The sequence below is a fragment of the Asterias rubens genome, chromosome 10, assembly GCF_902459465.1.
Source record: "Asterias rubens chromosome 10, eAstRub1.3, whole genome shotgun sequence".
Classification (NCBI taxonomy): Eukaryota; Metazoa; Echinodermata; class Asteroidea; order Forcipulatida; family Asteriidae; genus Asterias; species Asterias rubens.
In genome coordinates, this window is record NC_047071.1 from 19,923,281 (window position 1) to 19,938,079 (window position 14,799).

At 38.7% G+C, this 14,799-nt stretch overlaps 1 protein-coding gene across 1 annotated transcript in view; it reads left to right on the forward strand.

The window, feature by feature from the left end:
* Positions 1-14,799, forward strand: part of LOC117295442 (myogenesis-regulating glycosidase-like) — a 41,118-nt gene that overhangs the window by 22,207 nt on the left and 4,112 nt on the right. Inside the window, exons 3-4 of the mRNA XM_033778102.1 lie at positions 736-1,021; positions 12,320-14,697. Coding sequence (XP_033633993.1) covers positions 12,810-14,697 — 1,888 coding nt within the window. The 5' untranslated portion in view covers positions 736-1,021; positions 12,320-12,809. The remainder of the gene's footprint in view (positions 1-735; positions 1,022-12,319; positions 14,698-14,799) is intronic.

Here is a 14,799-nt window from a genome sequence, read left to right on the forward strand (position 1 = left end):
ATTGCTTCATTGTCTGGGTTTATCTGCGTCTCTTGGAAAATAGATTGTGGAAAAAACTCACTGAGGAGACAAGATGCTCTAGAGAATAAACCAAGCTAACCAGCCTTTGAGAATACTTCTCGCTGAGACACATATTCATCGTCTTCAAGACACCTTCTTACAAACATAGTATTAGGTGGATGTCTGAAACAAATAATGAACTAAACTAAAACAACTCCTTTACAAGAATCATAAGGCAGGATTCTCCCATGAATAGTCCGATTTTGAGAATACATGTACTTCCTGCTAACAAAATTTTCAGTGTTTAAATTTTTTTTGATAATTTAATGCGGCTGTTTTTTACTGCATTGTGTGGAAACAAATAGTGCACGAAAAACAAAGAAGATAACGCTCACTCAAAGGTGCTAGATGCTTTTAGATAATTATGACCAGAAAGAAAACTTCTCATAAGTGGTTTTCATCTCTGAATTTTAATGCACAACAAAACAAAGAAGATACCCCTTCTAATGAACGAGGCAAGGTTTATTTTACATGAAGATGTTGGATGCTTTTATGATAATCCAGAGCTCACAAAGCCAGCTATTTTGATCTCTATCTTTGTATTGCGCTGACTTTACATATTCCATTTGAAACCCTTTTATGGCGTGTTTACAGAATTGTATGCGAATTCTTTGATATTTTTACTAAGTGGTTTTGACAAAGTTCTCCTGGGTGTTTTTCACTTTCTACCTACAGATTAAAATGGAATCACCGATGGTGATGTAGTGGCCGTTCCCATTCCAGCTGGTGATGTGGCCATGCGGATTAATTACATGTGCTTTGGTGGCTTTTCTACCCGCTGGAAATTGAGCAGCACTAATGTCAGGTTGCTGCACAGTTCCACTCTGAATCCAGCAACTAGTAAATGAAGTCAGTTTGTGTAAGAGCAGTTCATCGTCAGGGCTGTCGTTGTTCAAGGCTCAACTTAGACATTCTGCTGTGAAGTTCATGTGAATCCATTGTATCTCAACAATAACCATCTGTAAGTAATTATCATTTTTGTAAATTTTGAAAATATTTGAAAATTTGCTGATGTTGCATATCTGTTGTTTATCTCAGTCCTTCCAAACAATACCTTTTGTTTTAGGAAGTAAACAATGCTTGCAAATGACGTTGTTTTTTTTGTTTTTTACAAGTTTTGAAAGAAAAAAAATTTCAGGTTAATGGTCAATGTTTGTATCTACATGTATCTCTTCACAAAGTTTTGTCCTATGAAAGTTTCAGCTGCCATGTTTATTCACAGAATTTCCGGTGTGACATAATATTGAAAGAATTTTTGTTGCAAAATTTACTGACTTGTTCAATCTAAAATTAATAAAAAGGGTGTTTTAAAAGTCTACTTTTAAGAGAACATTTCCAATCTGTAGACTGACTGACCGACCGATTTGATCCATTTCGTTCTGGCCTTTGCTTGTCTTAATTGCCAGAAATGATGGTTTAGAAATTTGGATTTAAAAAAAATAAACAAATGCACTGCTTTTGGTTTGTTCCTTCTTACTTTGAGATCATGTTTTGAGTACTACAATTACAGCTTGCTGCCATGGGCTGCTGAGCACATAAATGTGCTCTAGCTCTTAAATTGTACCTTTTGAGAGATTTCAGGTTTCTGTTTCATCTGTCTCTTTGTTTCACACAAATATAAAATAAATACTTCCTGATAGATAGGCATTGTGTTCTACTTGACCTCTAAGGCTCCCTGCCCCACCCTTATTTGCTTACCGCAGAGATACCAACATACACGATTTGGGCGTAGCAAATACGATTTCGAGCCGTGACTACGATGCTACGATAGTACTCAATAAAACAAAGTGTGAATAATCATTGGCTTTCAAATCTGATTTTTATTTATTTGTTCCCCCTTTTTTTTCTCTTAAAATTTATAACAAAGCGTATAAATAAACAGTGATAATTGAATCAACAAACTGATCGTTTAAATTTTAATGTTAATAATAATAATATTGATCGGAGGGTTAAAAAAAAAAATCTCAAAAAATATTAGAAAATGATATAAGGCACATGGCTTCTTTAAGCCTCTGTATTTTTTTTCCAGAATGCTCAGCAAAATATTCAGTCACATGGTTTGATCATCATGATTTGTGAATTGAAATAGTGTTTGATGAAACTTTTTCGGTTGGCAAATATTTTTATATGGCCTCAACATTATGACATATTTTTGTACCTTGTAGAAATGCCTAAAATACCAAACTTTTTGCATTTACAAGTGCAAATATCCAGTGGAGCCTTACGTGTTTCTAAGTTTTGGTCAAGGGAGAGGAGACTCTTTGCTTGGCAAATAAAACCACACAATTTTTATCTAGGGACTGTTTACATCGCGCACAGAGAGGTAAAAGGATTGCCACGATTTTAGGGACACCTCGAAAACAGGACCTCCTACGATACATGTACTTCATCGAAGCTTGGCACAAAAAGTAAGAAATAATGGCGGCAAAAAAGGAGACCTTCTGAACAAAAATACCTTCAACTGAGTGGCCTGTGAGATCTAAGCTAGACAGTTTCCATGCTTTCTTACTAGTAATTGTAGTGCCGATGTCCAGACAATGCCCAAAATACGGACACGTATTTTTTGCCCAAAATCCGAACACGTTTTTTTTTTTTCTCTCTCTCGCCCAATAGCTTTCTGTTGCATTTCTGACCATTAAAACAAAAACATTTAAGTAAGGCCACCCTTTGTTATGTTTTTTTTTTAAACAAAGTCAGAAGATGAGGGAATTTTTAATTTTTTTTTCACTGGCCATTATAAACATTTGTAGCTGTTCTGGTGGTGCATACAGAGGTAATTGTTATTTCACGACAATGCCTGAAAATGAGCTAATTAGCATTGTAGAGGGTAAAAGAAAAATCGGTTTAGGGAGCCCAAGCTGCGCTCGCCCTTAACTTTTGGGAGATGCTACTCTTTTTTTAAATTCAATGTTGGCATCTCTGTTACCGCGAAGATTGCTAATATACTTGTCCTGTTTCTTTGAACATAATAAGCTCTCTATCATAGTAAGCGGACATACATAATATGTGCAATACGAATGTACACATACGTTTCAAGTATCATCATGTAAGGAATCCAAAGTTCAGTTGGACAAGATTGTATTGCATTGATTGATCAAGGCAGAAGTGCATGTCCACACCTACATTAAGAGTGGCCTGTGCAAAGATCGAATCCCTTTAACAAATTGAAGGGTCTCCATTTAACTGCAGAGACGGACTCTTCAAATACTAGTCTTATTGTGTAATCACGACCGCAGTGTAAAGTAACCTGTAAAAAGGTACGGTGAAATGATCTGTTTTTTAAATTTATCGCATTAAAGCCATTGGACCCTTTCGGTTCAGGAAAAAAAAAAAAGTTCACAGATTTACAAATAACTTACAGGGTTTACAGAAGGCAATGGTGAAAGACTTCTCTTGAAATATTATTCCATGAAATGCTTTACTTTTTGAGAAAACAGCAAAACAATATAAATTTTCGTTAACGAGAATTACGGATTTATTTGAAACACATGTCATGACACGGCGAAACGCGCGGAAACAAGGATGGGTTTTTCCGTTGTTTTCTCCCGACTCCGATGACCGATTGAGCCTAAATTTTCACAGGTTTGTTATTTGATATAGAAGTTGTGGTACACAAAGTGTGGGCCTTGGACAACACTGTTTACCGAAAAGGGTCCAATGGCTTTAAACATCAGACAAGCTGTCAAGATAACCAACGTTAATGTACTGTAAAGGATTAACTTCCCAGCATACTTTGACACCCTTTTACTAAAACCCTGGAAGGTGGGTGGGGGTGGGGGGGGGGGGGGGGGTAAGAAGGATGGCCTAGGATACTGTGAGAACTTGTTTCAAGTTTTTGTCATGTTTTAACCTTGTGGAAGAAGATGTCTTTTTGTGCTAATTTGTGTTCAAGACATGATACTGGCTCAAGGCAAGATAGTTCTAATCCATGATGCGGGAAATTTACATTTTTACTGGTTCTAGAACATTTCAAGGGGTACCCAAGGCAGTGACCAGGGGCATGGAGGCAATTGCAAGGGGTACCCAAGGCAGTGACCAGGGGCATGGAGGCAATTGCAAGGGGTACCTAAGGCAGTGACCAGGCGCATGGAGGCAATTGCAAGGGGTACCCAAGGCAGTGACCAGGCGCATGGAGGCAATTGCAAGGGGTACCCAAGGCAGTGACCAGGGGCATGGAGGCAATTGCAAGGGGTACCCAAGGCAGTGACCAGGGGCATGGAGGCAATTGCCTCTGTTGCCTCTGTGAAATACCAGGACTGTGTACACAAATGTATTTTGCTCTGTCTTGTGATTTGAAATATTACAATGAAATAATTATAGTAAATAGAAAAAAGCCTGTAGAGAGTAGACAAAGTGGGAACTGGAGAGCAAATCACTGACAAATACAACAGTGACAATCTTTATCAAATTATCACCTTATCCATTTATGCTGAGATTGACTGCACTTTTTGATTTTAAATCTTTGATGAATTTATTCCTTGATCTCAACAGGCCCCGTAGGATTACAAATAGTGCAGTTGCTATTGTTGTTTGTCTGCATGAAGTGAAGGCAGTATTTGATAGGATAAAACCAGTACACAGTAATTGGTTGTCTTGATGCTATATGGTCATTCATTCAATTTTTGCAATTTCATACTCGTAATAATCAAAAGGTTGTTAAATAAAAAATATAAAAAATAATAATTTATTTTTAATATAGCGTCATACATAAAACAAATCTCAAGAGAGCATCAACAATATATCACCACAGAAAAGGCAATAAAAAAAATGTAGTAAGTCAAAGATAATGTCTTTTAAAAAGAATTGTTTTGAGATGGGTTTTAAATATATCAAAGAAATGAAATAAAATAATATAAATGAAATTATTTTAATTAAAATCAACAGAAAATGTTTCTTTTTGCCAACAATTACTTTGGAGACCACTCTTGATCAATAAACTCCATTTACCAGGAGCTCCAAAATATACAAAAGCAATTTTATAAAAACCATATAAACTGCATAGTCCTGAGCCAGCGAATTGTTCTTTTTTTCCACAGTTTTTTTAATTTTTATTACTTAATTGTAGTTTTACAAAAACCATTAATCCTGACAAAGTTTTTTTGAGAAAACATAAATACCAGCTGTTGCAAACAATTTACCAACCAATAGGACCGCTGGTATAAATGCAAAAAAATAGTTAATGGCCTGTGACCCCGGCAGCCGATTTCCCGAACAGCTGTTAGCTTTCTAGGTGGTTATTCATCAAGCATCAAGCTAGGATTAATCCTATCTCAAGTAACTTGTCCTAACTTAGGATGGGTTCAATGCATCCAACATCTAGGAAAACGGAACTTAACTCGTCCTAAGTCCTAAGATTAATCCTAAGTTAGACTGGGTTTGGTGAAATTAATGGCACGTTTTACAGCAGTTTAAGGTTGACTGGCACCTCCGACCAAAGATAATATACAATATAGGAAGACTAACATTGGAGCTCAGTTCAGTTGGTAGAGCGCCAGCACGTTACTCAGGAGGTCACAGGTTCAAAGTCTTTTTGTCTGTGTTCACCACAAATTTTAATTTTAAACACAGTCAGTTTCCTCTGTGGTTTATTCATTGATAATAACAATAAGAAGAAGAAGAATTGTCAATCTGTGTCCTTTGTTGTTTGCAGCTTGCTTTATTGGAACAATGGATGACAAATATTGTTTGCAACACAACATACGTCAATCGAGAACGCTATGAGTAACTCCGTGGAACAATAACTGAAAAACCCAGATGGTTTAGAATGAAGGCTTGCAAACGTCATCCTAATCATTGGTCCACTGGTTCCCATCTTGTTTATCTTATGTCATTTGTTGGTTTCCTTATTGGACAAGCAATCAATAATGTTGATAATGTGATACCAGTTTAATTAAGACTCTCTCAAAGCCTAATTAATTGACTCAGCCATTTCCAAAGGGCAAGATGGTCTTGTACTACACTTAAATCAATTACCCCACCATGTCTTTGGTGTAAATGCAGAAGCTTGATGGATCTGTTGTGTGATTATTGTACATTGACAATGACTGATAAACGTCTGTAAATTAACATTACTTTGGTCCTACAGTATTAGGCTGTAAGTGTTATGCATGAAGTAATTCCATAGTAGTACTAAACATTAGTACTACCCATGGTACTACGTTTCTAAGTGCTACAGTATTTATCCTGCAAGGACTGCAGAACTACATTTTGAAGTCTGCGACCTACGTGTATTCCTTTACAAAGCACCATGTAATGGTTTACAATATCAACTAAATAGTTTAAAGAGACAGTCCAAACATTACCTATTGATAATTTGATTTAAATTGTTATCAAAAAGAAAAAGGAAATCAGTTTGAAAAATAGTTCAACTTCAAACATGACTTTCTCTCAAAACACAGAATTTTGGTTGTAAAGCACATTCAACTTCCCTTCTTGAAAACGGAAACAACTTGGAGGACATTTCATGCTTAGCAAATTGATTTCTTGAAGAAGAAAAAAACACTGGTAAAAATGTTACAAATTTAATTTAATTTATTATTTTGATTTTGGCTGTACAAATTATCTGGTGCGAGTGGCAAATTTCTTTATTTATTCATAACAGATTCAAGTAACATGAAATTTTAAGCTTTATTTTGTCAAACTTGTTTTACTTTTTTTCTATCAGTAGTGATTTGAAAATGTTTATAACACCAATAGTCGACTCATGCCCCCACCCCCCTCCCTTTCAGACCTACAACCATGCTTCCCAGTTATGTTTCAAGCTCTCAAATTGTCCAATCATGCGCATGCCGTCCCTAAGATGTCATATCACTCAAAAATAGTCTCAAAACAACTCTTCAAGGGGAAAAAGAGGTGAGGTTTCTCCCACAAATCAGACAGCGCCTTTAGGGCTCAGTTTGAGAGAAAGTCTTAAGAAAGTCTTAAGGATTCCTCTGGCCTTCTTCTTGCATGACACCTTTAGATCCTCTCAAGGCACTTACGAGCTGATCAGAATGTTATTTCTTTGCACGGGATAAACAAGCTAAATCCCCGCAGATTAACGTCGGAATCCTAAATAAGTAGTACCTATCAATTTAAACCACAGGGGATTGAACCGTAGCCAGCAAATATTAAGTTTCCCTTTTTCTAAATGGGCTATTTTTTGCAAGGGGAAGTTGTTATGGTGTTCTCAACGTACTACAACATTTGGAGTAGGAGTTGCTTACACTGCATGCGAAGGACGTCTCGTTCATACTGTTAAAAACATGGTGAATTTAATTTGTGAATCATGGCATTCTTTAATATCGCATACAGTCCTGATGCACAGTACATGTACAGGGTCTGTGACTGTTCTCTGTTCTGACACCACTATGTTTCGACAGCCCTTGCTAATACAAATGTATGCTAGATATGGCTTAGAGTTGGCTTCAGGGTTAGGTTAAGAGCATCAAATGCAATTTCTGGTGGTTAAGTCATCGGAGTGTGGGTTGGAACCTCGTCATGACATGTGGGTCTTGAGCAAGATACTTTACTACTTGAATACATGTACATGATTGTCTCTAACCTTTAAATGGGTACCTGCGAGCGTAGAGGTTGATAATGTGTCTGGAAAAGCTTTCTGAGCACACGGCAGCTCTGGCTATGTAGTTTTCAGGGAGCTGAGAAAGATTAAAGGAATGTTGTTGGCCCAATGACCAGAGCATTAATGTCAAGCGCATTGAGATGTTATTGTAAAATGCACTTAGTTTATTATTAATAAGGGTTTATGGTTAGAGTTTAGGGTTGAGAGATATGGTACCATGACGCCAGCAGTACGATGCTCTGAAGCAGGCTAAGTCAGTGCAGATGGTACCATGACGCCAGCAGTACGATGCTCTGAAGCAGGCTAAGTCAGTGCAGTAATAAAGTGCATTTTAACAAAAAGGCACTTTATGCTCATAATTGGAAATACTTTTGATGGCCTATTTTATTACTTAAGTATTTTTTTTCTTCAAATAAAATCTTTAATGACATTTTAATACTTAATTTTGAATAGAAGTATTATGTGAAGCCTTTGCATGACCATGAGCAGGAAGTTTTATAGCCTTTTATGGATTTGTTTTCTTCTTTTTTTGTAGAGTGAAAAGGTAGCCCGCACAGGCTTTCAACAAGATTTTAATACCAAGTTAAACCCTTAAATAGTATAGTACCTTGCTCTTAAGCCCTGGTTTGACTTTAATTTCCACTTCCATCTCCTGATCATCTAAGCTCACTAGTCTAGTAGTCAAACGAAAAAGTTATTTTTAGATTAAGAATCCCCTCGTATTCCAAAACTTGTTCTGTGGTTGTTGATTACAGTAAAACAAGTTTCTACAAGAATCTTCTAGACAGCAAGTCACATGGTGTTACCACAAAGTATAAAACAAGGAAGGTAGGGGTAGCACTTGCAACAGATGGAGTAGTTGTTTATGTAATTAATTAGTCGTTTAGTAGAATACAGTAAAACAAGTTTCTACAAAAATCTTCTAGACAGCAAGTCACATGGTGTTACCACTAAGTATGACAAGGAAGGTAGTGTAAGTGGTAGCACTTGCATCAGATGGAGTAGTTGTTTATGTAATTAATTAGTCGTTTAGTAGAATACAGTAAAACAAGTTTCTACAAAAATCTTTTAGACAGCAAGTCACATGGTGTTACCACTAAGTATGACAAGGAAGGTAGTGGTAGCACTTGCAACAGATGGAGTAGTTGTTTATGTAATTAATTAGTCGTTTAGTAGAATACAGTAAAACAAGTTTCTACAGAAATCTTTTAGACAGCAAGTCACATGGTGTTACCACTAAGTATGACAAGGAAGGTAGTGGTAGCACTTGCATCAGATGGAGTAGTTGTTTATGTAATAAATTAGTCGTTAAGCGCTATCACTATCTTACTTGTTCTAGCTGTCCGACTAACACTGCTATATTTTTAGTGTTATCTGCCACAAAGTATAGCGCTTTGCACAAATACTAAAACTAGAAGCTCAGTAACTGGATCTCGTACAACGTGTCAGGCAATGGAGGTAGACAAGCGTAATATCCAAGTTTGATGTTTACTTGCGTGTACTGACAATGGCTTTACAATGTACTACTGTGGTTTGGCGCGCCGATGCGGGGATCCCCAGGGAGTGGTTGAATGTTTGTCTGACATATAGGTGTTGTCAAACAGGCTTTCCTAATCCTTACCCTGTTAAAATATATATATATATATAGCAGGTGTGAAAGTGGGTCCCACAGACACCACAGTAATCCGTCATGTTTTCAAATGTTCATAAAAAATGTATGATTTAGTCACTATAGCAACAGTTTATTTCATGTGCATTTATTATGCTAAAAAAGCATACATTGTCAAACAGGAAGATTAGACAATTCTTGGTCTTTGATGGGACACATCTTTATGGTTGTCTTGGTAACTCATTCTTACAGGGATAAGACTCAATGATTGTCTGTTGGGAAATTGAAATCCTGATGAGACATTTTTCATGAGGCACTTATGGGCCTTCATATAACTTCAGACTTGGTGCTAGTGAGTCTTTCTTAAAGAGTGGCTTCAAGGACAAACTGAGGCTTGGGATGTACTCATTTTCCAATAGAAAGAGTTACAAGTCTCTAACCTCGCGCTAAAATGGTGTAAAATGCCACTGTATTAGATACCATAAAAGTACAGTTTTCATGTCAAATACAAACAATTTTGATGACGCTACATGTCAAATACATAGTCAGTACATTTTGTTTTGCTGAGAATTTTAGTTCATGTCAAAACTTCTACATGTATGATATTATTTCAATCAAAACGACATGGCTAAACCAAGACTGAACGTCTGTCTAGCAAGATGTCTGGAAGAGCAGCTGCACTTTCTGTCATTTGTTGATTTCTATATTTATTTTCCTTCTCTTCATCAAGTGTGTTTGCAAGACAGACAGTATTCATTCATCCCAATGACTCTCTGCGTAGGATGGTTTTTGGGTCGTCTGCACAAACAGACTCATCACAATCTAGCCACAAGACGGTGATCGATAAATCCAGCCTGGGCAATCATTAGACACACGTCAGACAGGCCGTCGTTAACTCTTTGTAAGAATGTTCTGATGACTATGTGGGCAGGGGGAAAAGATGGAAAAGACAGCATCAGACCTGAAAAATTAGTCCTGCATCAGTGCGTTTGATTTTAAAGGGTGTGTGGATACATCAGTAAGCGTTCACAATTTATACCTTAAGTTGGACCCTTGCCTTGGAGGATAGCCCTCCTTGGAGAATTTGGGTACTTTTTCAAAATGTCCATAAATTTACATTTAACTTACAGGGTTTGAAGATAATGATAATGGAAAGCTTCCCTTCAAATATTACTAACTGAGGTGCTATAGTTTTTGAGAAATGAGTAAAAGATTGTCATGAAAATACGTTTGTAAATGATTAAAATAATTTTTGTCTCATGAGATGAAAATTATTTTCATGACATTGTTTTACTCATTTCCCAAAAACTACAGCACCTCATCACGTAATATTTTCAGGGAAGCTTTCTGCTATCATTATCTTCAAACTGTGTAAGTTTAGTGTAAATCTGTGGACATTGTGTTTTTTGTCCCACAAAAGTTACATAGATCCTTTAAAACAGAGTTTGAGGGAACTCAAAAGGGAGACTTTTATGAGACCCGGGGAGCTCTGTGCCCCACCAAGTGACCATGGGTTCGGAGTCTGGGTAGGGTGAAGCAGGCATGCTGGAAATATTTTTATATGAATGAAATGCTGTATTTTGATGAAAAGAGTAAACCAATTAGTTTTGATCCACAAGTCTGACTATGATGTTTGAAAACAACTATGGGAGTTGTTAATCATTGTTCTTGACTGACTCTGCTTCATGTCCACAGGAGTAACAAGGTGTGGATACTGGTCTTTGACATGTTTGACGAGTATTAATGTTTGCCTTGTGCTGAGAGTGGTAAAGAGAGGACTAGGTCCCTCTTGTGGTCACTCACAGTCTATAAGGGGGATAGACAGGCTCTACAGTGACCTTATTGCCAGTCCATTGTGTATTCTGTTTGTTTTCTTGAAAACTTGAAACCAATTTTAGGGAATTGTCAGTTATTGAACTAGTTGAAATAACTCTGAATGTGAAGTACAGTATACCTGCAACACTAGTAGGCAGATATTGACCGACCATGCCATCAAAGAAATCAATAGGGGCTGAATATATTGAGCCTTCTCTGACCTCGGACTAAGAAAGATGGATCTCAGATCAATAGAAGCATCTCAATGAAGCCGGTTACACAGGCTAGGAAGTTATAAAACTAACCTGTCAGGCTGGGGGAAAATTTTCATCAGGCTGTTTACGGGGCTGAAGCATTCTGTAGAAACAAAAGAGGGACAATAGGAGGTCTCTGAGTGCTGGTGTTTATACACTGTAGATGAGTTTTTGTAGTGTTATTAAAACCGAGAAATATAACTAAAAGGGACAATCCACAGCGCCTAAAATTGGCCCCTGGATAGCCCTGAAATTTAGCCCCTAAAATTTGCCCCTGGACAGCCCCTAAAATTGACCCCTGGATAGCCCTAAAATCGGCCCCTGGATAGCCCCTAAAATTGGCCCCTGGATAGCCCTTAAATTGGCCACTGGACAGCCCCTAAAATTGACCCCTGGATAGCCCTAAAATCGGCCCCTGGATAGCCCCTAAAATTGGCCCCTGGATAGCCCTTAAATTGGCCAGTGGACAGCCCCTAAAATTGACCCCTGGATAGCCCTAAAATTGGCCCCTGTACAGCCCTTTAAATTACCCCCTAGTCACTGCTGCAGAAGTTGGCCCCTGGACAACCCCTGACACTGACTCCCAGACACAGTGATGATTTAATTATATTGCTTTGCTTGTGGCTTTTTGGTAACCCCTGTTTCCTTAATCATGTGATTTTCTTAAGGAAGTGTTCCTCTTTAAAAAGAACGTTGGTTTCCCTTCTACAAGAATCAAATTCCAAGCATGACCTGTTTTTAGGCACTTTTGTGATTTTAAGAACGACAACATTTTCATTCTTGCCCTGTGAATATTGAATTGATTCCTCAGCAAAGTACATGTTGAAAAGGACAGGTGAGAATTGCGGGGCAGATCAAACGATTACAGCCGAGCACGTTTACCTTGAATTTCTTTTACAACATTTGATTCTCTACACAGTAGCAGTTGCTTTTTTTTATTTTATAGAAAACTCAAATAAACAAGATGAGGGTATGTAGTCCTAATCTGCTATGGTGGTGTTGTTTTTGTCTCTTCCACAGGAATTGTTTATTGACTTGGTGACTTGCGTGTCATCTAGTCACTCCTCAACCGATGTGCAACTGTCCTCATTTCCAGAATAAGCAGTAGGAGAGGCCACCAGAGTGAGGGGTTGGGTTGAAGAAGAATCATCTCATCTTCCAATTGCAAAGACATTCCCAGCTTCCTAAAGTCTGTCTTAGAATTCAAAGTTGTCTCATTGGACATTCCAGTCAGTAGAAGACGACAAGATACAAACATTAAGAGTACATCCAGACAAGGTCTTGGTTAGATCTTTTTTAGCTTGTGACAGATCATGGGCTTTCCAAGTGAACCGTAATTTAAGGAAAGGAGAAGTTAATGAGTTGGAACTGAAGCAATCTTGACAAGCAGAAACAGTAAATATCCGATAGCAGCTGGGACAAATTTTTCACACCGTTAAGGAAATTATCAACAAGTTCAGCCATCAGAAGAAGTTTTCAATTTTTGAGTGAGACGCATAAATTTGCATAAATGCATAGTAAGTACAGATACGATGACTCCCCCCCTCCTATGAGCAGTGCAAGAACTCCAATCAGTCGGAAGGATATTATCACTTATCAACCCGAACCCAGCAAACGGACGTTTTACCTCAGTAAGAAAACACGACATGGGTTCATGGTTTTTTCCATTGCAGTACTGGCGTTTGCACTGCTCGCCTGGTACTATGTCACCCAACATGGACGCATGTCTGTGGTGTCCATCGGACCGATGTACTTTGATCCGATCGGGTCGAAGCTCCAGCTTAGAGATGCTGAAGACAATATCATTTTCAAGGATAAGTTAGGGATAGGCTTGCCATTTGGAGTGAAGCCAGTGGATTGCATGAGGGAAAACAAGGATGTGAATACCGTGTGTATACACTGGATGAACGTAACGCTGCATGATGAGACGCCGGTCGTGGAGATGGTCATCGAATATGTGTCCCAACCAAACGATATTAAGTGTGTCAATATAGAATGGACTGCTCTGAGACTTGATTTCAGTCCGCAGGATTGTTTCATACTGAATGATTCACACTGGTATGGGGGAAGCGAGGTCTACTACCAACACTGGTTGGTGGAGAATTTACGCATTCCCATGCAGCCGTACGTTTCAAGGGACATCAGTGTGGAGAAGGACGCTTTTGGTTCGGTCCTGGAGCGGTACTGGTTATCATCCCGCGGTGTGGCAGTCGTCGTTGATAAAGACACTCCTCTACATGTGTCCATCAACCAAGAACAGACGAAGAACGAGGTGTGTTTAAAAGGAGAGTATACCAATTCACCATATCGACATCCCAATAGGAAGTATGCATATGCTCCTCTACACTACACCGTGTGCACTGGGCAGAATGTTAAAAAAGTACATGACTACGTCCTCCAGAATTATTTTAAGAAACCACCGTACGAGCCAGATGAACGAATGTTTAGATATCCAATATGGTCAACGTGGGCGAGATACAAAGCGAACGTTAACCAGTCGGCTGTTCTAAAATACGCTCAGGAGATTCAGAAACATGGATTTCCAAACAGCCAGATAGAAATTGGTGATATGTACATGTCTTTCCATGGCGAGGCAGATTTTGCGCGAGTGAAATTCCCAAATGCCACGCAGATGATCCGGGAGCTGCATACCATGGGATTCCGTGTCACGGTGTGGTCCAATCCCTTCGCTAATATCGACTCGCCGACATTCCACGAAGGTGTGAAAAACAACTATTGGATGAACGGACCTGGCGAGCGTGTTCCCGCCTTAATGAAATGGTGGAACGGTGTTGCCGCCATTTTGGATGTCTCCAATGAACAAGCGACTGAATGGTTTATCAACCGCTCGAGGGAGATGCAACGTGAATATGGCATCGACTCCTTCAAATTTGACGGAGGGGAAGTCTCCTACGTCCCACGCTGCTACAATGCGTCTGTTTCATTCCATGATCCAAACCTGTACTGTACTAAGTTCGTTGAGATTGTTGCAAAGATCAATCGGCAAGTTGAGGTCCGATGTGCCCATCAAACTCAACATCAACCCATTTTTGTACGAATGATGGACAAGGATCCAACATGGAATTATAACAATGGGCTGTTAACAATGATCCCTACAGCCCTCTTAATGGGTGTCTTAGGGTACCCCTTTATTCTACCCTACATGATCGGTGATAGCGGCTTCACAGACAATGACTTCCATAATATAAACAAACCTGAGAGAGAACTGTACATCCGATGGATGGAGCTAACTGCTTACTTGCCTGCAATGCAGTTTTCTATAGCGCCCTGGCAGTACGATGAAGAAGTTGTCAACATCTCAAGAGAAATGGTGAGAATTCATGAGGAAGTGTACAACAAGTTGGTGCGTCCTCTGTTGGCTGATGCAATAACAAAAGGTGAGTTTTGCTTACAGTAACAGACTAAGACTGAATATAGGCCATATCGTCTGTTGCCCCTTGTCCAGTGTTTACGGCTCAATACCCGACCCAATTTCATAG